The following is a 26,230-nucleotide window of genomic DNA, read 5'->3' as shown; positions in this document are numbered from 1 at the left end:
AGACCCTTATTAGATATTTATAAGCTATATATTTGTTAAAAAATCATTTTAACCCATCACATTGTCTTTGTTGTTTCCATCTGTGTCAAAGATAGAGCAGCTTTGTTGACTTTTTGCCATTTGTTGTGCTGATTTGTGACTGTCTGACATGCTCAAGCTGAGTGACCCATTCCACTTTAACCTTCTTGTTCATGTTTTTCCAGCTGTGAAGTGAATGTCCCCGCCTTTTTTTATGTTCCTTGAAAACTTGAACATCAAATTTGTGGCTTTTGCTGAAAATATGAACAAATACAAACTCTAAATTTGGCATCCTGTTTATTAGACTGACATCCTCTAATGTGTGTTAGTAGTTCATTTGAGGAGGGTCACAAATGCACAGAAAAATCTGATACTTTACACGAGTCCTGACTTGGAGCGACCTGTTAGGTGGATACATGGGAAGTCTGACAAGCACGCTTTCACTGCAGCGCAACTTTTCTAAACCAGTCTGCTTTGCATAACATCAACTTGGCTGCCTGTCATTATTGCTTTGTAATTAACCTGCAGAGGCTCAAAACGGGCGCCCTCTGAATGGCTTAATTAACCTGTGCCTAAGAGGCGGCTATTGTCCTCTTTGCTTCCATGACCTGCACTAAGCAGCCTCAGTACCTCATATTCTTTCTGCTCTCATGTAGAGCTATAATGGCTGAGAAAAAAGCGTGCCTGCATTTGTACTGAGATGATATAAAATCGTGCATGGATAACATTCGGGTCTTAGCTTTTAATTGGCGCCATCAAACACTCGATTTTTGGAGTCAATATTGATTTTAACAATAAAGCACAAATTAATATGAATATGCCAATTTACTTTATATACTTAGAAATGCTAAGGAGACTTTTAATTAGGTTTAATGCTAACAAACTATTTGGCATCTTATCATAAAGATAAAACAAACGCTGCATGCTACTGTCTGCTCAGCTGTGATACTACTCTGTCTACAAGACCTCTACTGGGCCACTGTTAATACTGCAGTAGTTTTGAAATTAAAGCATGCATCTGAGTTACAGTATGTTCTGTTTTTTATTGGGTCATTTCAGATGACAGATACAAATAATCTCCAATATACAAATCATCCTCCTTATGTATGGAGAAGGTCAGGAGAGAGAGATAGAATAGGGAGTGTCTACAGCCATAAAAACTGATGGAACACAGAAACGTACTGTCAAATTTTGGTCCATCTTCAATGTGTCTGACTGGCAACAGCTTAATTTTTCAGCATGACAATGAACCCAGACTCACTGCCTTTGTAGTAAAAGCATAATGGATAGACTTTCAAGCCCTCTAGAATTATACAAACTCTATTTCTGCCATATACGCTGTATTTCCATCTATGTTTGCACATGTTTCTATAAATTGCTGCTCCTATTTTTTCCAATAAAATATCTAAAAAAAAGAAAGGTGAGTCAAAACTTTTGCACGGTACTGTTTGTGGATGCTATGATAGGCTGATTTTCACCAGTGTTATCACTGAAAGTATTTACTATTCTGGCTTTTAATTACCAGGCAGGGGATTGGTCAAATGGCAGGAAAATAATTATCACTAGTTTGGCTGGTTGTTTGTTGTTTATGCTAACTGGCATTAAGGCAGTCTGTAAAGCTATTAGCGAGTTTACTGACTTTTTCAAGGCTGCTTCAGGGTTTTCAGTTTAGTCAGAGGATATATGATGGATATAAGCTGTTTTGTTCACAGTTTATTGTTGACAAAGGCAGATACATTAAAAAATGTTTTTAAAAAAAAGCTAATATGTGTATGTTAATACCAAATGCATTCTCATTTAAGCCCAAGAACAAGTACAAATTGCTTACTTTAATGTAAATAAAGACTGCTCAAGTGTGATTGGTCAGTACAACCCACACAGCAAGCATGCTGCAAATGGAAACCAGAAAGCCTCCGCTATTATAAATCGTCTCCCTTGTCTAAAGATTTGCATAATCATATGCAGATATCTGTTTATAGATATTAGCATTTAGCAAGCAAATGTGCCTAACACTTTGTTACTCTGCAAAAAGGGAAGATTTTCTGCTTCTTTTTAAATAATATGCATATTAATGTGCACTAGTGAAGCTTAAATAATAGTTTTCTTTTGTTGTCTACTTCTTATTGAATAATTAATGAGAGATTTGTTGATAATAAAAGCAGGCTAGTTGGTTTCATCCCTGGGCTCCCGCTTAGCTGAGGAAGCAAAAGTTGGGATAGCTTTGTCAGATAAGAGCATATAATTTCATGGCATCACCCTGTGGCATGGCACACCTTTTCTCATCCCACCTAAATTGAGTTGTCTCCTTGTTTAGTCAGCTTGATTTTTCTCAACATCAGCATGGAGCCCTGAAAACCCTTGGGATTTGAAATCTGTAGATGTGCGTTTGTATAAGGGAAAAAGAAAAAGGAAGAGGTAGACTGCAAGGCTTGTCTCTAGTCAGTTGGAGCAGTCTGTATGTGTGTCATCTCACGAGTGGAACACCAGCTTGGCCCACTTCTGCCTGACCGACTATACTCTATGGCTCATCTGGGCTCTTCCCTCCTGTCTCTTTTGTTTAATTTGCTCTCTCTTCTACACTCCGTCCGTCTCTTCCCTGCGTGGGGTCCACTTCTCATGTCTCTTCTCGATATTCAGAACAGACCAACCAAGGCTCGCAGAAGATGTAGAACGTCCCAGGTGAATCGGACAGAAAGTATTATCTCACAGTCAGCGTGTACAACGAAATCAGACTGGACCACCCAGTGCAGATTCACACACATACAGTTCCACACCAGTGCATGCATACATACACATCTAGGTCAGACAGTGAAAGGGGAAGAAAGGGGGGAACCTTTAGCTTACATCATGCCAGCTCTGTTTTCACAGACAGCAGGGGCTCTGAGGCTGTGTGAGATGATATGGCCTCCCCGTCATCTATAACTAAAGCTCAGACACAAGTGGTACGTTAAGCCAGAGAAGCTGTAAATGATTCAACCTTTGTATTTGGCTCCATTTTATCTCACTACCAAGGATGGAGATTACATCAACAAGTAGAGTGAATACTTGACAGAATACCTGCTGTCAAATGTCAAGTAGGCCATTAGGCTGCTAAACGCTACACTAGGTTCAACATCTCTAATTGTTCACCTCTGTTTGGTCATATAATGTAACTCACATATTTAAAGCTGTATTCTTTACGGAAAATGACGATAAAACCAAAATAAAGTACTAACAGATATTTTCATTTGCCACGTTTCATTCTAAAAATTACAGTAAGTTAAATAAATGTGGCGAATGAATGTCAATGATTATGTATTCAGAGATTTCAATGCTGGTATTATTAATATTTCACATGTCAAAAACATGTGAAGGTTATTACAATGACAGCTCAGCAGGATACGATGTGTTCATTTTGAGCAGGTGCTAGAAGGGTTTGTGTTGATGTCTCAGTAAAGTAGAACACTTGTCAATCATTTATTGTACAGCAGAGCTGAGAATGAACCAGGTCCCAATAAAATGCACTTCAACTTTGAAAGGATGTTGAGCAAAGCAGCATTTTTTTTTCTTTCGCTTTTGGTTTTGGCAGACTATATATTATCAGTCTCTTGCTGTCTACATTTTATCTCTTAGATCACAAAATTATATAAATGGTCTCCAATTAGGTGTAATTTAAATGCTTAATCTTAAGCTTTCTTGTAGATTTGACTTATATTATGAATTAAATCAATTTTATACAGATATTTACAGATCGTTTGTATCAGGGGTTACGTTTGGATTTCATTCCAGTTTCAGCTGTTTTGTGGTGAGGGTATCTATTTGACATCATAGCCAAGATGCAGATTCTTGGCTTTCTGTTATGAAAATTTGTAATATTTATCACGTTGGCACTCTGGATTGAAAGGCCAAAAAAAGCTTCTTTTTTTCATGCAGTCTTTATGTTCTGGCTCTTTCCCAGTTCGTTAGATACAAGCTTCAAAATAACTGCATCACCAAGACAGACAGGCTGAGCAAATCATCTCCAACCTGTGGTTTACTGTTTATACGTGAGAGTTGAGATGCCCTTCTCTTTTAACAAAATGTCAAAATATTCCCCTATTTACTAAATGACGGAAAATGTGAACATTTTTTATACTTGGAATTTTTTTTATTTTAATATCGTGGCTAAAGCTCTTCTATAAAACATGATAAAATTTTAAGCCTTGAGACCGAATTAGGAGTCAGCTAATACACTAGGAGAGTGCCAGAATGATGGATACTACAGACACGTCATCATCCTTTGTGTGCGTGTGTGTTTGCACACTCATTGCCTCCATCTAAGACCTTCTCGCCGCCCATGGCCAAAAATGTCACTCCAGGCTGCTGTGGGTTCATTATGCCATTATCTACCTCAGGCCACAGTCCATTTGCCGGGCAGAGAGTGATGAAGCTTTTTCATGGGGTCACCCCTCCTGCTGGAGGCCGGTCAGCTGAGGTGTGTGTGCGTGCATGTGATGAGAAAGACCAAAAGACAGATTGTTCACCTGTATTTGACACTAATCATGATTTAGCACAGGATGAGGAATGTGTTTTGTATTGTAACCACTCCATACATATGATTTGCTCTGATTCACATTGTCTGTAGCTGATAATATCTATCACTGACAATGTACAGCTCAAGATGATGGATTCATTATTGGCTTTGCTGCAAAGCAGTAAAAGCAGTAAGTACACTTTGTAAATGCAGCACAGCAAACAACCTAAATCAAATCTAATGGTGTATCTGTCTGTCATTTGGAGTTACGCACACTCAGTCCCAGCTAGGTAATTTTCAGACACTGCTTCATATCTCAGCGTGGGAAGGGTTAATCCATCAGAAGCGAGTGTTCTTGTGTAGCTGAACCATATTCCCTAGGCCTTTCACCCATCCGTTGCCTGAAGAGAACGGCCAGCTTATTTTCTCTGCATATTAAAAACTGCCTGGAGAGGTGGCAGGCAGGGCCTCAGGAGGATGCAGATAGCAGGGGAAAAATGAGTGGTAAGACAGAAACTGCATGGGCGAGAAGGGGTGGGGTCTTTTTTTTCCTTTCTTTTTTTTTTTTTTAAATCAAATAAATGATTAACTAAATACATCTCCCATTCCTGTCCAGGTCCAAAAAAAAAGGACCAGCTTTGATCTGCGTGGCCCTTTGAAATGATCTAAGGAATGAGGGAGAGGGATATGAGGGAGGGGCAGGGGTAAGTAGGTGAGACAGGGACAGGAAATGCCACGCCTCTCTGGGTTTAGAGGGGAGATATCACAGGTATACTTGCACAGAGTGCAGCAAAAGCAGAGCTGTAGAGAAGGGGGAAGTCTGCAGTGGTAAGCTTTTGGATAGTAACTGAGGTTGTGGGAGTTGTTCGGCAGCTACTGTGTAAAGTGAGCACAGCTTTAAAATGCCTTAGGATAGATTAGCCTCCCAGGATCCCCAGAGATCAATGGGGCAGCGTATGCCTCTTCCCCATTCAATAGTAAATTTGGCTTCACTTTCTCATCACAGGAGGCTGAAGTACTTCTAGATGTAAGTCTCATATCTGCCATGCTTGGCGGCCCCTGTAAAGAGCACGATGCCGACTTAGGCGGAAAGGTGCACCCTGACTTACTCCTGTAAATGTTTAAAGTACTTCTCTTCCCCTGCAGCTATTCAGCTTTCTTAACTTTCACAGCTGCGCTCTGTGACTAGTTGCATGGGCATTAAATCATCTGGTAGGTCTACTTAGTCTGTTTTGTTAGTTTTAAACCTCTCTTTAAATCACTTCAGACAGCAGGGTGCAGATTACATTCATTATCAGCAAGAATATTGCTATAAACAATGGCACAATAGTGTGTTTGTTTTATGCCATTGAGTGTACAGAAGAAGGGTAACTTTGTGTTGTGCTGCGGCACTTAAAAAAAAAGCTTTTGTTAATGCAGAATGTGTTGTAGCATTAAAGCCATCTGGAATTCCCAACTGCAGTGGTGGAGAGAGCAAGTGATGACTTGTACTTGTCTCTGTGGCTGTGGACTGACTGTGCTGGAACGTAAGCTGTATAGCTATACCTCCATCCGTTTTCCTCAGCTTATCTAATTCAGGGTTTTAGGGGGTAAGAGCCTGTCACACCTATTACAGGGCAAGAAGTGGGGTAGACCACAGACAGAACACCAGTCTAACGCAGGGGTAACACACAGAAACAGGCACTGACTCAAACTCACATTCACACCTAAGGCCATCTTGGAATCTAACATGTATGTCTTTGGACTGTGTGAGGAAGCAGGAGTAACTGGAGAGAACCCAGGAATTCCTCCAGAGGGAAAACATCCAAACTCCACAGAGAAAGGACCCAGCCGGCTGGCAGATTTAAATCTTGTACCCTCTTGCTGTGAGGCGGTATTGATAACCACTGCACCACCATGCAATATATCGTTTTTTCCGAAATTTGAGAAATGTAGTCTCCTATGTTAAAATGCCCAACTAAAGCCAAAGAAACATCAGCTAACTTATATCAAATGCTTTCTTTGAGCATTTAATGCAACTACTTAGATATCTGTGTCTGTTAATTGCATCCATATAGTTATAGGATGTGCCTTGCTAACTGCTAATCAAGCTAGCTAGCATTACCTGAAAACATATCACTCCTATCGCTCTTTCAAACATGGTGACTTTCGATAAAAACAGGGAAAAAAGGTAGTCAAGGCTGACATCGGTCCATAAATAATAGGATGACATCACGGTAGTACTGGCCATTTTTATAAACAGTGTATATGCTGAAGCTGCACTTTATGCTAACTGCTAGTCTTGTAGCAGCTCTTTAGCTTATCTTCAAAAACATTTAGAATTCCAAAAGTTTGTAGTTGCTGTCTTTTTCACTCGTTCCTCCCTATGTTTGCTTCCTTATGTAACAACAAAATCGTGGGAGGAGTGGGTGGAGGCCTACATTTTTTTACATTTCCATATAACTCTACCACTTTATATAGCTTAGCACTCAATAACTCTTAGAATCATCCAAATGTGATGGATATAATTTAAGTACCTCTCGTAAGTACGTCTTAGCTGCCTATTCTGTTTCATTATGGGTACTAAAGATGCATCAGCTGCAGTTTTTCTATGATTACAAGGAGTATATTTCCTTTTTTGCTAAGGAAATGCCTGAATAAGGTACATGTGTATATCAGCGTGTGTGCTACACAAAGAATTTTTTGTGATAATTTCACATTATTATGCAGAAATGTTTAACACACTTCACATTTATCTAATTATAAACGTGCAAAATAGCCAGGAGCCACGCTGAGTGAAACACAGGTGTTGAAAACAGAACAGCCACCATGTTTAAACAAGGATTGACGTTGATTACCTCATCTAGAGATGTTTATTATTGAGCCAACCTAGCATTTCACTGAAAGGCTACTGCTTTGTATCAGTGACTCTGTCTGTCCTTGTTGTTTTTTCAAAGCCAGGAAACTTGGGTATTTTCCTGAAGTCACCTGATGCTTTTAATTTCGCAGTGCGTCGGTTATTCTGTTGGAGTTCTTTCTTAGCGCTTTTGTTCCCACGAGACCGCTGGATCCTCACTTTCATTAAAGTTGTTTGGAGAGTCTCTCAGCTTCGGTGCCTCGTAAAACAAACTATGATGAAAACAACTAAAAAAAGCCCCACACAAGCCAACGCTACCCCTCTGTTTTATTAGTACATGCACACAGAAGCAGGCACACAGAAGCAGACACACATACACAACAAAATACTGTTTGTTGAGGTTCTAATGAGTCCCAGTAGCAGTGGTTTGATTTTTTTTTTTCCCTCTCTTCCTAATTTGACATGCTTCAATTGGGCTGGGTCCCTCTCGCTCCGCAGACCTCAAATCCTCCATGCAGAGGCCTAATGAATCTTCTCCATGTACACAAACAAAGGACAAACAAAACAAGCAGGAAACGCTCACTTCCTTAAGCTTGTAATTGTCCTAAACATGTCAGTCAATCACAGCAGCTTGCTCGAGTCTACTTTCTATGCAGACAAAAGGGTTATTAGTCACCCATGTGAACACACAAATCTTCTGATTTCCGAGAGGTATGCTCGTGTCTTGGGTTACAACTGGCGGAGTTTTCTTTCATTTCTCTTCAGCCGAGTTGGAGCATTCAGCATTGTACTTTCTGCTTAGGAAGGTGACACGAAGAACAATGAGTCGAGCCTCACCGGTCTCTTAGGGCTCTCCGTGTTGAGGTTCAGCAGTAATTGAATCGGGGCTTTTGCTGCCCACAGAAGACAGTGTGAGTGAATTGTCTCAGATAGTTTATAGGGTAATAAACTCCCTCCACACCAACACCTGCCAGCTGCGCTCAGCTTTGACCAGTTCTATTTAATACCTCTTGCTGTGCACCTGCAGCCCACCCATAACGGTCAACTCGGATCGCACCAATCGACACAGCCAGTAGGCGGTTGTCTCTTTTTGGATATTCCTGAAAGTTATGATTAGGGCAATTAAAATCTTGACTCAATTAGCCCTGCGCTGTTGACCTTGTTTGCAGGTTAGGATGCTGTACAGTATCTCTGGCCAAATGCAATTACTGCAATCTTTTTTATCTTATCTGATCCCCTCATTATCTTACCTCTTATAAATAGTGACATTTTTTTCTTTTTTTTTCCTGGACTTCTCTTGACATCTGCTCACAGCTAAATCAAATCCGTCTCTGTTAAGAGGAGCAGCTGAGTGGGTGAAGAGTAGGTGGGCAAATGGATGCAGCGCTGATGGCATCTAGAATTGTATTTGTCACAAAGGAGGCTTTCATACATTACACTCCGTGTTTACTTAAGCCAGTTTGAATTTTTGGTCAGTCTGCAGTGTTCAGATGTAAAAAACTAAATAAATGTTGCAGTGAATAATGCTAATTACATCCCTGACAAAACTGCACCTTTAAAATGCTATTACTGGGTGAGCATGAATCTTCTCTCTGCTTTTGCGGCCAGCTTTCGGTATTATTAAGGAATTGTGCATTAACAGGAGTCAGCAGTTTCCAGTGCTGCAATCTCATTACATTTACAAGGAAGGGATGAAGAGCAACAAAAAAAAATTAATTGGAGGCTTGCGATAGTTAGGACAGGAGCCTGGGCAAGGGCAGAATAAATCAGAGATCCATTTGACAGCTTTATGGCACTGGAGAGGGAGAAGTGGTTGACTTTAATGGGTGGAGATAGAAATGTTGAGTTACTTTATTTTTTCCTCTTTCTCCCTATGACACGCACTCCCCTCCCCCCCTCATCAGCTTAGGCACACAGCCCCTCACCCCTGAACTATTTGGCCTGGCTTGATATATTGAGTTAATTCAACCCGCTCTGTGCAATAATTCATGCGTTTCATGCATTCACTGTGATGCAGATGCAGTGTGGGGTGGATTTGTTCATTTTCTCTGTAGAGATTGCGAGCCTCTTTCCTCACTCACACACACACACACACACACACACACACACACACACACACACACACACACACACACACACACACACACACACACACTTCTGTTCTGCCTGTCACCTACTCTACAAACTGTCCCCACCCCCAGCTCCTCTCCTCAGCTCTTTGGAAGTTAATTTAGGTGAAAGAGTGTCCGTCTTCAGCAAGTAATTCTTGCAGTTTCAACAGTTTGTGTCCCTTTTCAGCAAGGAAAAAAACCACTAAGCTTGGTCGATGCCAGCACAACAGCCCAGTACGCTCAAACGCTCCATCTTTCTCCCTACCTCCATTCTAAAGTCTCCTGGTCCTCGCCCTGCGGTCACATCCTGCCATCACCCCCCATCACCAAGTTCACTAAGGTCATCCCCACAAGGGGCCAACCCCTCCCCAACCTCCCTGCTGACTTAAGCCTTGTGCTTTTATAATTCGGGGGGAAATGCTGGCTACTAAAGCAACCGGTGAAGTGGCTTCTGCAGGGCAATGGGGCCCTGCTCTGTGTGCACTTATTTATTCTGGGCAGACCTCTGTGTGTGGTGTGTGGGGGTGGCATGTGTTAGTGCTCTAGGATTGTTGTATGCTTTTGTGAGCAGATGGATAAGGTCACACCTCAGAAGGCATTGTTTGCATATTATACCACATAGTGTATACAGAAGTACCTGAAATGTAGAGCTGCAGTTAACATGTGAAATACGTTGAGCACAAGGTTGCAGAATAATGTAATGTGTTTAACTTGCATGTTTTGTCAGAGAAGATGTTCTCTGTGTTGGTAGGAAGTGAAAAGAAAATGACGAAAAGCAGCAAATGTTCACATTTGGGAAGCTGGAACCAATGAATGTTTGGTATGTGTGCTTGATAAATGACTGGAACAATTAAGTGAATAGCTGAACCCTGCTAAAATCATTTGATTATGAGCGTGTATGAAGAAAAACAACTGTAGTTAACAAACTACACTAACAGGCATTTTGCTCTGACATTTCAATTAAGTCATCTGAAATTACAAGTGCAGCTCAAGCAGAAAGGTCTAATTAATCTCAATCTAGTACAAAAACCCAAAACAAATGTTTTGCACATTTGTAACTCTGTGTTCAAAGGCATGCCATCACTTTGCAAGCTCTGCTTTGTTTTCCTTCAGGTTTGAGCAGTGGCAGCGTTGGGTTTCTGCAGTGTTTCAGAGGCCTTGGCTAAGACCAGCCAGCCAAAGATAAACACTGAAAAGCATTTCCCCCCAGGCCTTGAACACAACTCAATATAAAGTCGAAGCCGTCACCTTCACTTTTACATGGAAACTCTCGAGCTGGAGTTAGCAGAAAGAGAAAAAAAACCTACTTCTTTACGTGGTCTGGCAGAGTTGCAGAGCACATTGTTTTCATTTATTTTATTTCAGTTGGCAAGGTAGGGGTGAGTTAAGTTTTTTTTTTCTGTTTTACTTTAGCAGTGGGAGGGAAAAAGGAGGTCACATTTGTTGGCAGTGCTGTGGGAGTGCACTGATATGAGTGCGAGGGCTTTGTGTCAGGAGACATTTTGTGGCAGACAGGAGAGAAACCTAGCGCAGTGACAAGGGCTTTTCTGCACTTTAAAAGGCGTGACGACCCCCGTGACCCAGTGAGTTGAAATGGAGGCCACTGTCAACTCTCATGCCTGATTAAGAAAAAAAAATCTCTGACAGCAATGGTTTCCTTATAAAAAAAAATACCAACAAAAAACCCAAACATCTGTGGGATGGCGATTTAGATTTTAAACAGTGTAAAAATTGTTTTTGTGTATGTTTTCATGAGGTCTGTGTCACTGCTGCTCAGACAGCACAACTGACCTAAATGATGAGGTGGTCAGTGTGACTTTAGTGTAAATACAATGCCATGATTCGTGTCCTCGTCCGTTGTGTTAGGGACTGTGTACTCTCAGGAGATCTCATTGACTTTTTCCTGCACTAATACAGAGATATGCACATCTTTATGTACCCTTTTCATCCTACACTTGATGCGTTTAAAATGCGGAACACTAATACTAAATTTGTAGATAAAGCTTATGACATTATATTGATAATAATGGTTTACTGGCCGCCTTTGATGTGTTGATGGTTGATAAATTATGCTTTGATTGGTCTTTCAAAGGCGACTCTTAACTGTAACAGATGGCAGCTTGCAGTGTAAAGTTTGCCAAACTTCTCTTCAGTTTATGTTAGTGCCTAGAAAATTAGTCAAGTAGCTGAAGCATCTATGAATAAGCCTTTATTTGTCACTTGTAGTTGTCCGCAGCGAAATAATTGTGAGTGGTTTAGAGAGTGGTGTACAACATTTTAATATATTATAGAAACTAGTAGACTGAAAAGTTCCTTGAAAGGATTCCTCTGGTTATATAAATACATTCATATTTTTTATACATGTGTTTAAATATATTGTGTAATAGCAGCATGTAGAGCCCCTGCCCTGGCATTGTAGTAGTGTTCATTGCCCCAACTTTAGTCTTGTGGCTGCTTATTCTTTAGCATTTACCCCTAGATTTAAACTTATATTTATTTATTGGGTTGAATAAATTGAAGCTTGTGCAAGTGCTTTGGATCTCCTTCACAAAGACTGGACGTACTAGTTCTTTTCTACAAGGTTGACTTGAAGCATTTACCACTTTGATTAAGCTCTCTCTCTAGCTGTTTCAGCTGAGTGGCTGGCCTGCTTTTCCATCAAGCACTTGCTTGTTATCTGTCTTTGTTATTTCTCTTTATTTTAGAGGTGGTTATATGGATTGAGGTTAAGGTTTGGTGTTTGGTTATGGAATATATGATTTAAGTTTCTCACATGTCAGCTTCAGAGAAATGCAGGAACAGCAGAAACGCGACAACACCGTAGAGATTGCATTTGTTCGTGAGAGCTCCTACAATGCAGCCACATGTTTGATGATTCCTAAAAGCAGTCACACAAAGTAAAAAAAGACAAATCCCACACTATCTATTAAATGCATTTTAACTGATTTCTCGCACTTTAGTATTGAGGAGATGCAGAGACATGCTCCATCTTTGGAAAGAGTGGATGCTTCTGCACTCTAATCAATTCAGGTAGGGCAGCTTTATCTGTGGAGCTGCCACCAGAGCCACGCTGTACAATAACTCAAGGCGGGCATTTGAGAAGTGTGTGAGTTTGATCCTGTGCCAGGGTGATGAATAGCTGTTTTTTCTCTTTTGTTGCCCATCAGCACTTTTATTCTGCAGTTAATCCGCCAGGCCATGCGTACCTCCCCGCTGTAATTTTTCACCTTGCTGCGTGAGATTGTGTTTGTGCATTTGTGTGTGTTTCCCTATCCTGCTGTCAGTGGTTGGACTCATGCTCCCACACAAACACAACACCTGCATGTGCTCCGCCCTGCTGGGATTGGAGGTTGATTTAAAAGTGTGTGTGTGTGTGTGTGTGTGTGTGTGTGTGTGTGTGTGTGTGTGTGTGTGTGTGTGTGTGTGTGTGTGTGTGTGTGTGAAAAGTTAGTGGGGAGTGAGAGCCATATATAACATGTCAGCATGCACTAGTTGGGGGGAAACGCCTGTTACTGAGATGGGTCGGGTCTTAAAAGGATTGTAATCTTGTTACAGATAATGCAGCTTATCCACCTGTTTTACTACATCAGTGGATACTGGACTTTCTGCTCAGGCTCACCTCCCACTGAGACCATGTCCGCACTAAAATAATTACAGCTAACAACCCATTTTTTCCATTTATCGTGCCCTTCTGCATGCACCAATCTTTCTTCTCATTCAGACATGGATATTTTACCAAACATTCTGCAGATTGGATACATTGAAAAACTTTTTTTTCCATCTGGCTCCAGCTTGCCTGCTTGAGACAATCTCCTGCTGTTATTCCCAACACGAACGTCTCCAGTGGGTCCATGGAAAGCTCAGAAGCTTGAATTTCACATGAGAATTTAGGAAGTCCTGTAGTCTGTGGTCACCTGTGTTTTTGAAAGTCAACACACATGGTGTTCCTATTGTCACATGTTTGAGCTATTGTGATTGGTAATATTTAAACATTCCTGTGACTCCATCTGACTGCAGAGCTCCCTTTCAAGGTTGTCTCTTTGTGCACTTCTGGACCACTTCCAGCATAGCTGTTATTTTTAAATCTCTCTGTTCTTACCACTTGCATATGTGAATCTGTGGATTTATCTCTGACCTTGCACAGAGAGACAACATTAACTTTCATGCCAGCCAACCAGACAGCACTGTTCAGTGTCCCAGCCCTAAAGAGGCACGAACAGGAGATCAGGGTCGTGCATCATGAATGTGTCTGTCAACACAGACTTCTGCTGTAACATCGGCAGCCTCTAAGGGAAAATTGCACACCTGTTAACAACACAACATTAAGTCACAACTTGCCAAATTTGGCTTCTTGGACCTTCTTCCTTAAACGAAATTCAATGTCAGCATTTGACATAATGGAGGAGATCCAGTATGTGTTGGAGATGCACAAATGTGGTGGTCAGAACTGTACTTTAAAGGAATGTCTGAAAAATGGCAGCCATCGTTAACGAGGAATGGTGGCAGGGGGTTATTCATAATACTAACAAAGTCTTATCTTTTGCTTGCCTTCCACTCATTCAGTTTACAGTTTACATAAGGTTCATTATTCTCCATCAAGACTTTGATATTTACGCAGATATAGAAGTTTGTCTTTTTCCTGTCCACAACTGCATAACATTTGAACTGGTTATTTTAATGCATCTTTAATCCTTGACACTCCATTCCTCTGATTGGTTGATTACCATGTTTGGGACCCTTAGTCCGCCTTTTACACTGGCCAGATGGCTTCACTGGCCAGATGTTGCCTTCTTCTAGAATGAAAGTCTTCTAATCCTACTTCTGTAGCTCACTGGATTAAGGACACTGTTTTTTTCTTAAACACAAAAAATGAAATACACATTAGGGGCATGTATTGACAAATTTTGTGCAGAAATGGCAATCTTTATTTCTTATTTGAGAGTCCTTCTGGACTGAGTGCTGCTATGAAGATTTGTGTATGTGGTTGAGCCGGGGTGAGAAAGGTGTTTGTGTATAGAAAAAAAAGAATGATAAAATTGATCAAATGATGTCAGCAGTTTTGAAATGCCCAAGAAATAATTTTAAATGGGGGATCAACCACTCAAAAGTGCTATGGTTTTTTAATGAGCTGACTAAAACTTGCTATGACCACAGCTCAAAACGGGCATCTGTAAGCAGTAGCTGTGGTGTGAGATCAGCTATGTTAAAATGATCTGATGACATAAAGCCTGTTGGAAATTTTCAATGGTAAAGTGTGGCTACTGAAGAACAGATGATCCCCACCTGATAGTTTCAAGATTACACCGAAACTGTGGTGGAGCTTTCAGTTAGATGAAGCTGGACCCCACAGACTTCACATTTCTTCAAGACAGGAAAAGCGGATTTTCCTGTCCTCACTGAAGAAAATCGTAAATCTGATGTTTGATTGATGCAATGCAGCAGAGCAGGGACAGCTTTTACGAACCCTTAATAAACTTACAATTTTATTCTCGATGAGCTCTCGCTACAGAAGATGGGAATATATGTAAATGAGAACAATGAGATGAGGAGAGCAGAATTTCTTTACTTGATGATGGCTGGGATTTGTGTATTTACTAAAAAAAAGAACAAATGTAGATGTTACCTTGTTTGCATGCGTTATGTGGACAAAAAACCCACTATTACACACGCTAAACAGCATTTTCAGATTTAGCTGGCTCAGTGTAAATGCAGTCTGAGTTGCCGTCTTCATCCCCACTCCACCCCCCAAAAAACATCTTGGTCACTTACATTAGATCTCTTGCAGTAGACGGGTTATAAGCATACTGCACATAAAAATGGTTAATGAGGTGTAAGTGGAATGACCTGAAATTCTGTACAGAGCTTTACACCCCAACAGAAAACCTCACCACCTCTCATTTCTCTAGCTTTTCAGACTAGCTCTGATTAGGGAGTTCAGAATCCTTGTGGTCATATATTAATACAAGCCTGAGCACTTTGAGGCCCTCCTCAGCCTTGCGCTTGCCGCATCGCTTCATGGCGTTGCGGCTAGCCTGCCTCCAGAGAGCTGTTCTACATACGGCGGACAAGGAGCACAGCTTCACGCAAAAGCCTGCTGAGACTCTACACCATTTATCTCTCAGCTGCAAGGTTGGGCCAGTACTAATTGACTGAGCCGTGTGTGTCTGTATGTGTGTCTGTCAGTCTTGGTCCCTTGAAGCATGGCATATTAGTAGAGCTTGAAATGATAGGATGTGGTGGTAAAGAGAGAGGTAGGCCAACCTTGTGTTGCAAGCCCTTCCAAGGGGGCTCGGATGAAAAGCTCTCCTGTTAGTCAATTATTGGCTGTGGTTCTCCAAAATGTAGCCAGTAAAACTGCTGTGGGAGCAGACAAACCACACTGCTGATGCTGCATTTAAAGGAAAATATCCGTTAATTACAATGCATGAGTTTTTTTGTAGTTATGAGCATCACTGATGTTAGTTATATAACGTATAACATCAGTCAGATGATATAATAAATGGCAAGCAAACCCACTTAATCAGTGGGTGAAAACTGTGTGCGCCAAATACATCAGATGGCAGGTGAACTAGGGAGTCAGTATTTATACAGTGGTGGATGTTTGCAGTGCACAGGGTTTGTAGTAATGTTACAGTTAGCGTGAATGACTGAGTTGATTTAAAACATGAATTTCCTGGCCACACATATCACGTTACCACGTTTCAGCAATTAGGTTTTCCTTTTTCTTTGAACACATTACCAAACAAATTGATTGTCAAAACTACAAAACGTTCGACAATCTGGAATCATCCGTAAATGTTCATGGCAGTGTGAATCTCATGTCTGCTGCAGCACACCCTTCACTCTCTTTCTCTGTGTTCCTCTCACCACTCTGCTCTGGACTTTATCAACATGTTGTTTGACTTGGCTTCCACCCAATGTAAGCCCAAGAACAGCACGGAGTTGGCCGTTTCATCGTCCACAGGGAGAAGGGTGTGTGTGTGTGTGTGTGTGGGTGTGTGGCGTGTTCATGGGCACGTTCTTGGGGGAGTGGAAGAACCTCGTTCTCCTGGATCAGGAAGCTCTGAATCATGCTGGCTCTTCCTGGAAGGACCCAGAGGGACCCAGGCTGAGCCGGCTGGACTCTGGCAGGCTGTCTGAGCCGGAGCCTGGCCTCTCACTGACACCAGGCTGGTGGTGAGTGCAGTTCTTACCTCACCCTCACAAGGCAGGCCACACCTTCCCTCTGCTCACCAGGTTGGCACGCTGCAGGCGTTTTCCTGTACTGGGAAGTGTTTTCAGCTTTGGCTCTGGCTGTGCTGTGTGCTGATAACCCCAGCCTTTGGAACACTGAGAAACAAGATTTTATTGATTGGACGTAAATAGCACAAGGTGGGCTACAGTGGAATACATTTTGAGACTAAATTTTCATTACTGATAGCAGTAGTTCAACAATTCTGGAGTCTGAAGGCATTCACTTTAGCATGCTTACCAAGCTAAATATAAGTGTGTCAAGCTGTCACCTGCCTACGCTGTCACAGGCCTTGTTTGGTTCATGGAAATCACACTCTCCACAGCCTGAGGTGCTGAGGATCTTAGGCATGAAAGTTGATATTAATAGTTGAGCCGGGTTGGTGCTGGAGGGTGTCCACACCTTCCTGTTTTCTCTTTCTTTGTTTTGGCCCACTGCTGACAGATTTACCTCTAGAGGAACTCCAGCATTTGAAAGGGAAAAATGGTCTCCATTGTTCAAAGGGGGCTCTAGTGGAAGGAAAACACAGGCCTTTTTTGAAGAAAATAACAAGGGGGTAATAATGGTTTGAGATTTCAATAGTAAACAACCTTGTCATTGAGACTAGTGTTTGTTATTTCTAAAGGAAATTGAGAGGATAGAGGTATTTTTCCAAGTGAAGTGTGCCTCTTTGGCTGGAAGTGTGAACTTTAGCTCGCTTTGAGGAGGTTTTCATTTCGGAGTCTCTGAAGAGGCTTGCTGAGCTTCAGCTTTTGATAGGAATCAGCAGTAAGAGGGATGGATATTGCTGTGCGTTTTCCTGCTGCACACTGTCAGATAACCTGAACCGGTTGTCTCGTCTCACAATTTTCCTGTCAAACTCCACAGGGAAATTAAGTCAGGAGAAGTAACTGGATAAGTTGTCCAACTCTATCTTAAAGCTGCTATTTTGTGCTTTTACTGTTTTGGCAAAGATCCTCGCAGAGCTCAAATTGAGACATTGCATTGAAATTGTAGCGTCAGCTGGGAAAGAAACTAAGATAAATACAGACTTTAAATTGTATTTGACATGTCTTTTGAAAGATCACATAAAGCTTTTCTGTATGAGACATAATTTGGCAACTTACTAAAAATAACCAGTTAGATAATCTAACTTTCTAACCATCCTTTCAATACAGATAAAATACACTGCCTCTCACTGCTGTTTTTTTTTTACTCAGAAACTCATTCATCATCAAAAGTAAATCAATACCCCATTGTCCGGATTCATTCCATTTGAAGATTGATAAAATCCTTGTTGTTTCACTGTGGTTTCTGTGTTTTTGCCAGATACTGAAAATGTGTATCGATTGACTATGAAAGATTGCCAAACAGTGGATGGGTTTGTAGTTACATAATGCAATTCAAACAACTCTAAATCAAGAGACTATTCCCATCTAATCCTGTAGTACCTCATTTTAATCATTGAAGATCTGCACCACGCGTCTTATTATTTTATATTTTAAAAAAACCGCAGCAGCTGTTGAAGATTTTTCGTCATAATTACTAAACAAATATTGAAATCAGCTCAAACTAGAAAGAGCTACGAGCGTGTACCTGTGCCAAGCCTCAGCAGTCTCCACATTTGTTTTTCCTAATAGAAAATGTTCACAAGTTTGTAATCTGGATCTTTATCGGATTAGACATGATAAACAATTGTGGGATGTATGTGCCAGGCTCATTTCTTGTTTCAATCAAGTAAGTGCAGTAGCTCGTGTGAGAAAACGAGTGCCATATGAAGGGAATCCTTTTAAAGCAATTACAAATACTATGAGCTGCGATCTCCATTTGTTTTCATTATCAGAAGATTTGGATTAATATTCTGTTCCTGTTTGTCATTCATTTTTATTTAATAATGGTTTCAGGTCTAATAGATAAGCACCGAAAACTAATCGCTGATTGGTTTGTTACTAGAGCAACTTTTTGTTATAATTCTGACATATGCAATACCACACATTGCTAGTTCTGGCCTGGAGCTCCTTTTCCCTTCAGAGCTGTCTTAATCCTTCATTGCAGAGATTCAGCAAGTTGCTGGAGTTTTTGGTCCATATTGACATGATAGCATCACATGCTCTATTGAGATCTGGTGACTGGGGAGGCCATTTGAAAACAGTGACCTCATTGTCATATTCAGTTAGCCATTTTGAAATGATTGGAGTTTTGTGACATGGTGTGTTATCTTGTTGGAAGCAGCCATCAGAGGATGGGTACTGTGTGGTCATGTTCAGCAGCGATACTTAGGAAGGCTGTTGCAGTTATATGTTGATTGATTGATAGTAAGGAGGCTGTGGTTTCCCAAGAAATGATCCCCCACAACATTACACGCTCGTCTGCATAGTCTGGTTGTAGCGAATGATTATTTGAGTAGCTGTTTCCTTCATGTTAGCTTGAAGCAGTCTGGGTATTCTTCCCAATCTGATGCTCAGTTTGAACTAAAGCATGTCATCTTTGTCATGTCTACATGCGTAAAGCCATCAAGCTGCTGCCATTGATTGGCTGATTAGATAATCTGCATTAACAAACAGTTAAACAGGTACAACTGTTATATCTGAAGTAGGGCTGTGCGATATGACCAAAATCTCATATCCCGATATAAGAATTCTATCATCCCGATAACGATATAAAAATGTAACATTTTCTGTAAATTATGTGAATCTCGGGCAGCTCGTCTTGCGGGAAGTGTTTCCAGCTGCGCGTCATGTAGCTGGAGTAGAGTGTTTTAACCGATGCATGAAACTATACATTTTTAGACATAAGTTGTAACAGCCGCTGTTTTCTTTGTGAGTATTTATTACACGGCGTGCTGCGGGGAAAAGCCTGTTCTAACGTTTGAGTCTAAGGTTTATTTTTTAGCACCTGGCGGCTCTTTTTTTTTACTTCTTATCCATAAATAATCTGCTCTTTCACGTGATTCAGTTTATTTTGAAAAGTCTCAACAGGATCTTGAGCTTTATTGTGAAAGGTTTATGTGGTACATAAACAAGCGGACGCGATGGTGTTACCGTCGTTGTTGCTAACGACAAAACATAAAAACAGGTGCTTGTCCATCCATAGTGTGGTTATAATAAATATAAGAGAAATAGAGAACTTTAAGAAATTAATATAGCCACTACAGTGACCATCAAAACTGAGAAAAAATATTGCCGTAAACAGTTTATTTTGAGACACCGCGAAACAAACGATATATCATTATAACAGCCCTAATCTGAAGCATCCAGTGAGTTATATTGACCGACAAATTAGACAAAAAGTGCAACTTGTTGTTTTAGAATAATCAAGCAGAAGTCTCAGCAGCTATCATATTTTAGTCTAAGCATTAAGAGTCAGTGTATGCAATTGTCAGTGGCTGAAAACTCTCATGTTTTGACCCTGAGAAATAAAACCTAGGCCTGTTTGCTTTTGATGTGGATTGGAAACATGCTGAGTGTGGATTTTCTGGATTTATCTATCACTTAAATGTTTCATTGAGAAAATCCCCAATAAATGAATCCCCACGCTGTCGGGCATTAACCGTTAGATATATAAATGTCAGAACCTGTCTGGTGAAGAAAAAAGAGACTCCCCCTTCAGCAGCAAGCCCAGGGCTTCACTAGCACTTGCTCAAATCCTTAGAAAGTAAAGCCTTACTGGAGCAGACCCCAAGGCTTAATGTCAGCAAATTAATTATGGATTCACCCAATTAGTTCACAAACTGCACTGTGTTCTAGGGAAAATGATCATTCCCCCAAATGATGTCTCTCTTCAGTCTTTGTCCTACTGTGCGTTGCGTCTCTCTTAGAACCGCGAATGTGCATGCCGGCGTGTGTGAAGCGACACGCAGCAGGCAGGTAGCCTGACCTTTTTAATTATTCAATCTCCCAAACTCATCCTCAGACACTCTCATACCGTCCAACCTTCAGTTTAGCTTTCAGTTTAGCTTTTTAACTACTCCTGCCTGTCTAAATATATTTCTGTCTTTCTTAAAATAAAACATCCTGTGTGCTCTGTTTTTAAAGCTTTTCTAATCACACTGATCTGTGTCAACACATGAAGTGATGCTGTAACTCGAGTGACTCATTTGACAGTGTGAGATTGCCTTTGCTCAGTCTGTACACCCCCACCCTGTCTGATAAAGCATGTAATTATTGCTATCTAATGAAAGTCGGTCAGGGACGTTGCTCATATCTATTTACCAAAGCAAAATTATTTTCTTATTTCATCATCATTAAATTTCATCGCATTACAAGATGATGCTGCAACAAATAAATTTAATTTGGATTATTATTATTTTTTCACATCCTCCTATGGTTAAAATCACAATGTTGGGTGGAGAATAACCAGGACAGAATAGAATTAATGCTTTCATTATTGATGACTGTATACGTTGGGTTTTTGATGTGTTAATTAATTGTTCGGTGAATAAAAGATCAAAGTAGAGCGCAAAATGCCAATCACAAGATCACCTAACAGTTTCTTCTGCCTTAAAAAAAGGTCAAACAAAGCCACAAAACCAAATGATGTCACTTACTTTATGTCTCAGCCTTGTGGTCTTCCTCAGTACATTAAAGGAAATAGAGGTCATATGTTTGGCAGACGATTGGCTTAGAGAGTCACATGGCTATTGACTTCCTGATCTGATATACATCTTTCTGATAACTAAAACCAGAATTGCACAGATCCGAATCTCCATTATACCACCTGCATTATTGCTCAATTCAATGACTTGTCATCAGCAACATGCGGTGTCTATAAACTGTTCACCTGCTCTCTGTTGTAACCTCACATATGCCTCCATATAAATGTGAAGGTTAATAGCCACACGAGGACCAAAGAGTCCTTCTAGGAAGATGATCAGAGTTATTGACTTCACATGTCTGTGTCATTAACGTTGTGCTTGATCGCTGCGCCGCTGCACATAGATTAAGCTTAGACACGCCCCCTATGTCAGTGCCAACTCAGGAAGTTAAATGGTATTAAAACCACTAAACATATCTATGGCAGCATATGTGTTACTTTTTTATTCACATATGTGTGATAAAAACACGTAACCTTTAACTTTGTTAAACCGATACATTAATAAATTAATATAACATGAGCCAGATAAAAGAATAACATTGAATAAAAAATTTAATTTAAGTCGAGAAAATAATGGATTATAGGTTAAAACTTCAAAAGTTCAGCACCCAGCAGCTGCATAAAACTTTAAAAATATGCTTAAGCTTAGCAAACAATCTCCCTATTTCAGTTGTAATAATACTAGGAGGTGTGAAAAAATGAAGGGGTCCTGAGACGGCCTTTTCTTATTGATTTGTTGGTGTTTTCTTCTGTCATAAATCACTTTACAACGAGATCAGTCATTTGAGACTGTTTGTCTTTGTGCTGTATTCGAAACCCCCGCTAACTGACTGCCCTTCCCCCACATCTGCGTACCATACATACTCTGACAGGGATCTCTGTGTGCCCCTGACATTGAGCAGAGTTTGCAGACTGTGATTGTGCTCACGGGTGAAGCCATCCTTGGGAGACAGAGCCGGCTGTCACAGATATGGATTCGTTCATTTAATGTTTTGGTGTCTCGCGCGCAAATGTTTCCCTTTCAGTGAGCTGTGGCCACGCAAGCGGGGGAGTTTTATCGATCATCTGACTTTTAATAGCTCTTAAATATTAAGATTCATGTATATGACCTTTGTGTTTGAATTGAGTGTGCAAAATTCCTGCCTAAATACCCTCTCATGCACTGCTGGCTGCACTGTCAGGCTTGTTTCACTTTTTCTTTTATAGTATTGAGAAATTGAACTCTTGATTCATGTGAGTTTTTCTTCTTTTTTTTTTTGGAAAATGAAACAGTTCTCAAACCACAGCTTATAGTTGATTGTCTAACAGAAAAGAAACAGGCATATAGATGGGGAAGGTTTGGCCTCTGTGCGGGTCTTGTTAGCTTCTGTGAATCCTCCTCTTCTCAACTTCCCACCCTCTCTGTCGCTCTCACTCTTTATGTCACACACACACACACAAGTGGATGGCCCTGGAACAAGGGCCGGTGATTGATAACTCTGTGCGAGAGACCTCAGAGGCAGCGGCACTACAGAGAGATGGACAGATGAAAGGGGAGAGGGAGGAGGGACTGAGAGGAGACTGAAATGAAGTAACAGGGTGAGGCCTTCCAGCAGCAGTTAACATACTCCAGCCGGGGTACCATATTGTTAAAAAGGCACCCTGGAAGTAACCTTGTGTGCGGCTTCCTCTCGTCAAAATCATTCTTTTCTCTGCCATGACAGTAACTTAAAGATTACTCAGCTGAACAGGAAAATGATTAGCCTTTTCCACCTCTGCAGGGATTATTTTTAATGGACCCTTCTTTATCCAGGTTGTATGTTGTTGCATTTATGACCTGCTAAAGATCTTTAAGCATTTAGGTTTCCCATAAGTCCATAAAGGGAAAGAACTGAAATCATTAAAGGAGGCTTATAAACAGAAAACGGTTTTAGAGGGGACAAAATGGTGTGGCAATGTACGCTTAAATAGGAACATGTGGAGGATTTTTTCCTCAAGGAAAGGCTGCATACAAGTCTTTATACCTCCTGGTGTGATAGCTCTGCATGGTCCCATATGTGCAGAGGTGTCCTGATAATGTCACATTTCAGCACCACCCACAGTAGCATGTAGTTTCACATTTGAATAGCCAGTTCTGATGAATAGCACAGGTCGGCTCAGATCCACAACATATGAAATCTTTACCTTCTCACCCTTCTCGTGTTTTTTACCCTCGATATTTGACCACACAGGACCGATGAAGACTTTGTGTAATGACTTTGCTGTGATGCTTTCTGACACAAAGAGATATTTCAGTGATCTCAGCACTTTGTGAGAGCAAAGGCTCCTCAGGCTCTGGTCCTGGATGAGCACAATGTGGGATATGAGTGTTTTGAGAGAGAGAACGTTTAATCCCTGTTGTGCTGCAATAATTTAGTTCCATTTGACTCAGATGCTTTTCCCCGCTTTCCTTTGTAACAAAGATGCAATTGTACAAATAATTGCCTGCATGTCTGTGAGTGATAGCGAATTAAAAAGGCTTTGTCGGGTTACATTTTCAGACAGCTCAAAGTTACAAACTTCTCTTTATCTGAAATGGCAACTGTGATTATGTGTGCAAGGCCAAATCGTGGCCAAGCTAAAGTTATTTGAAGTTCAGTAATCATCTGGCTTCATATTGTGTGGATGTGAACATGTGTTTCTCTCTGGGTAGATTCTAACTACCCTCTATTGGTCTGAACGTGTCATTACATGACAGTCCATCTTCAGGTTCGACACATCACTTTATCAGATGATAAATTTCCCCTCTCCAGTCTTATCAGCTTCCTTCACATCGACTGTCGTCAGACTGAGCATTTCTGCGCTTGCTTTGTTTTGAAAAACTTTCACGGCAAAAAAAGGGAAGAAGTAGACTGAGTTGAGATACCTCAAATGTCACAGTGATCAATAAGAAATGTGATGAGTGACAAGTTAGATGGAGCTTCACATGAGTATTTGTCAAGGAAAGAAAACACACTTCAAACAGGGGAAAAGTGGAGCTTTTAGAGCACTGAAGTTTTGTCACTTTTTAGAGCAAATGGAGCACTTTGTCACCAGCAGTGTCTGAGTGCATGTGTGTGAAGCTGTGTGATTCACTGATTTCCTGTATATCTATTGCCTGCAGCTTCCCAGACTCTTTGTGAAGAAGACTGTGGGACTTTGTAGTCAAGGCCTCTTTAATGCATTCCTGTGTCAGAGATTTTTTTGGTGCTTTTACATCAATGATGTGTGTATATACAGTAACTACGTGTGTGTGTGTGTCTGTGTGCGCCCGCGTTGCTTTAAGCCAAGTTTCTTTGTGTTTGTGCCTTTTGTGTAGGTGTATGTGCCGAGGCGGTATGCCCCGGGGAGTAGTGCTGACAGTGCACTAGGAGTCTGAACCTTGTCAGTATTGGTGGCTCAGGAGGAGAGATACCCTGCTGTGCGGAGCAGAGCCCTGCCGTCCTGTGCTGTGCCGCGTTTGACGCCATGTCCCTGACTGACAAACACAAAGTGAAGAGACAGCGACTGGACCGAATCTGTGAAGGTAAAGTTTTGTGTATGTACCCATCTTAAACTTTTTTTGCACTCCCGACTCACATTTTCCTGCACTGCTCTTCTCTCAACCTTCGCGCCAGTTTTTGTTGTTTCAAGAGCTACTTTCAGTACGTACAAGCAGGCCTCCAGATTTTGCTGTAAATTAACTTTGACTGGGTGTCAACTGGGTGTGATGATGATTCTTTATATTTGGAGCTGCGCTGAACCAAAATCCTGGTTTGATGGTCTACATATTGAGGTTTAAAGTGACCTCAATTTGGTCAAAAGTGAGCATTTTTAGAATACAGGTTTAGCCTGGGTTTAACCTCAAAATCTGCATTTCTTTTGACCTGCAGAGAAGGGAATTCTTGCTAAGTGCATCTCCTTGTTGCTTTCCTTTGGAAAATAAATCCTCACTTTTATGTTTTTCCTTCTGTCTTCATTGACCGCCTATTCTTGCTGTTCTTAGCAAAACCCTAGCACCTATCGGCGATCAGTGCCTATTGATTGCTATAATTTTCTGCTGGCACGCCGCACATGTCAGATACTACAGTAACCAGTCTATGAATGTTGACCTCAGCAGCAAACATTCATCTAGTGGATGTAAATGAAATTACTGCTTTACTCTGGCCTCTCTGCGAGCTGTGGTTGGTTTGTGTAGGAGTGTCTGTTATGTGACTTATGGTTAAGGAGAATCTCTAAACATCTGAACTCAAGTTAGATTACCGCAGGGGATTGAATGGTTTCCATCCTGTCACGCCTGTTAAAAAGCAGCCAATTTTACAGCATGAACTGCAGTGATTATTAAGCTTTAGGTGGTGGATTATAGAGCTGTGGTGTTGTATTGAAAGGCCTGAACATACAAGAGGAACCCCCTGCTGCACGCATAGCTACAAAGTAAGCCTAGGCAACAAGGAATATGAGTTTTTGTGTGGGTGTATAAACTGTATCTGAAGCCTTGTGAATGTGCATTTTTAAATCCACTTGTTTGACTGCCCAGCGTGTGTTTTGTGTTGTGTGTATGTGTGTGTGCATGCGTGTTTGTGCGTATGGGTCTGTCAGACTGTGTCCTGAGGTAAAATCATCTCCTCTCTGCTGTCTGGGTCCCCAAGAGGCTTGTTAAGCTGCTAGGCCCTCCTGGAGCCAGCGCAGAGAGAGGCAGACATGACTGCAGTGCTGGAAAATGAAGCTAGACGCACCATTACCCCCAGTGCCAGTATATTTGTTTTGCAGCATGATGTAACCACCTCAGCTTTATGCACATGAAATGAAGGACATATGCCACACTTCCAGCATATAGTCAGGACCAAGAAACCTTGTCTGTGATGTAGCATTTGGAAATATATACTGGCATTAGGAAATTACCTTACAACCCTGAACCAATAAAAGCAAATCTTTAAGTTCAGCATTTCTCGAGTGTAATCAAGCTTTTTTTGGAAAAAAAAAGTTGTCTGAAT

General features: G+C 41.1%; 1 protein-coding gene across 4 annotated transcripts in view; it reads left to right on the top strand.

Annotated features, from left to right (window-relative positions):
• LOC146703341 (C-terminal-binding protein 2) overlaps positions 1-26,230 on the top strand; it is a 99,973-nt gene that overhangs the window by 16,131 nt on the left and 57,612 nt on the right. The window contains exons 1-2 of one of the 4 annotated variants that reach the window (XM_085466527.1): positions 16,526-16,633; positions 24,577-24,795. In XM_085466527.1, coding sequence (XP_085322653.1) covers positions 24,726-24,795 — 70 coding nt within the window. In that variant the 5' untranslated portion in view covers positions 16,526-16,633; positions 24,577-24,725. Of the gene's footprint in view, positions 1-16,525; positions 16,634-24,576; positions 24,796-26,230 lie in introns of those variants that run through there. The other 3 variants (XM_085466528.1, XM_085466526.1, XM_085466529.1) reach the window with 3 other exon arrangements.

The sequence above is a fragment of the Copadichromis virginalis genome, linkage group LG8 (assembly GCF_057382275.1).
Source record: "Copadichromis virginalis isolate Kocher_CV1m ecotype Utaka linkage group LG8, C_Virginalis_male_GT1.1, whole genome shotgun sequence".
Taxonomy (NCBI): Eukaryota; Metazoa; Chordata; class Actinopteri; order Cichliformes; family Cichlidae; genus Copadichromis; species Copadichromis virginalis.
This window is presented reverse-complemented; position numbering and strand designations above follow the sequence as displayed.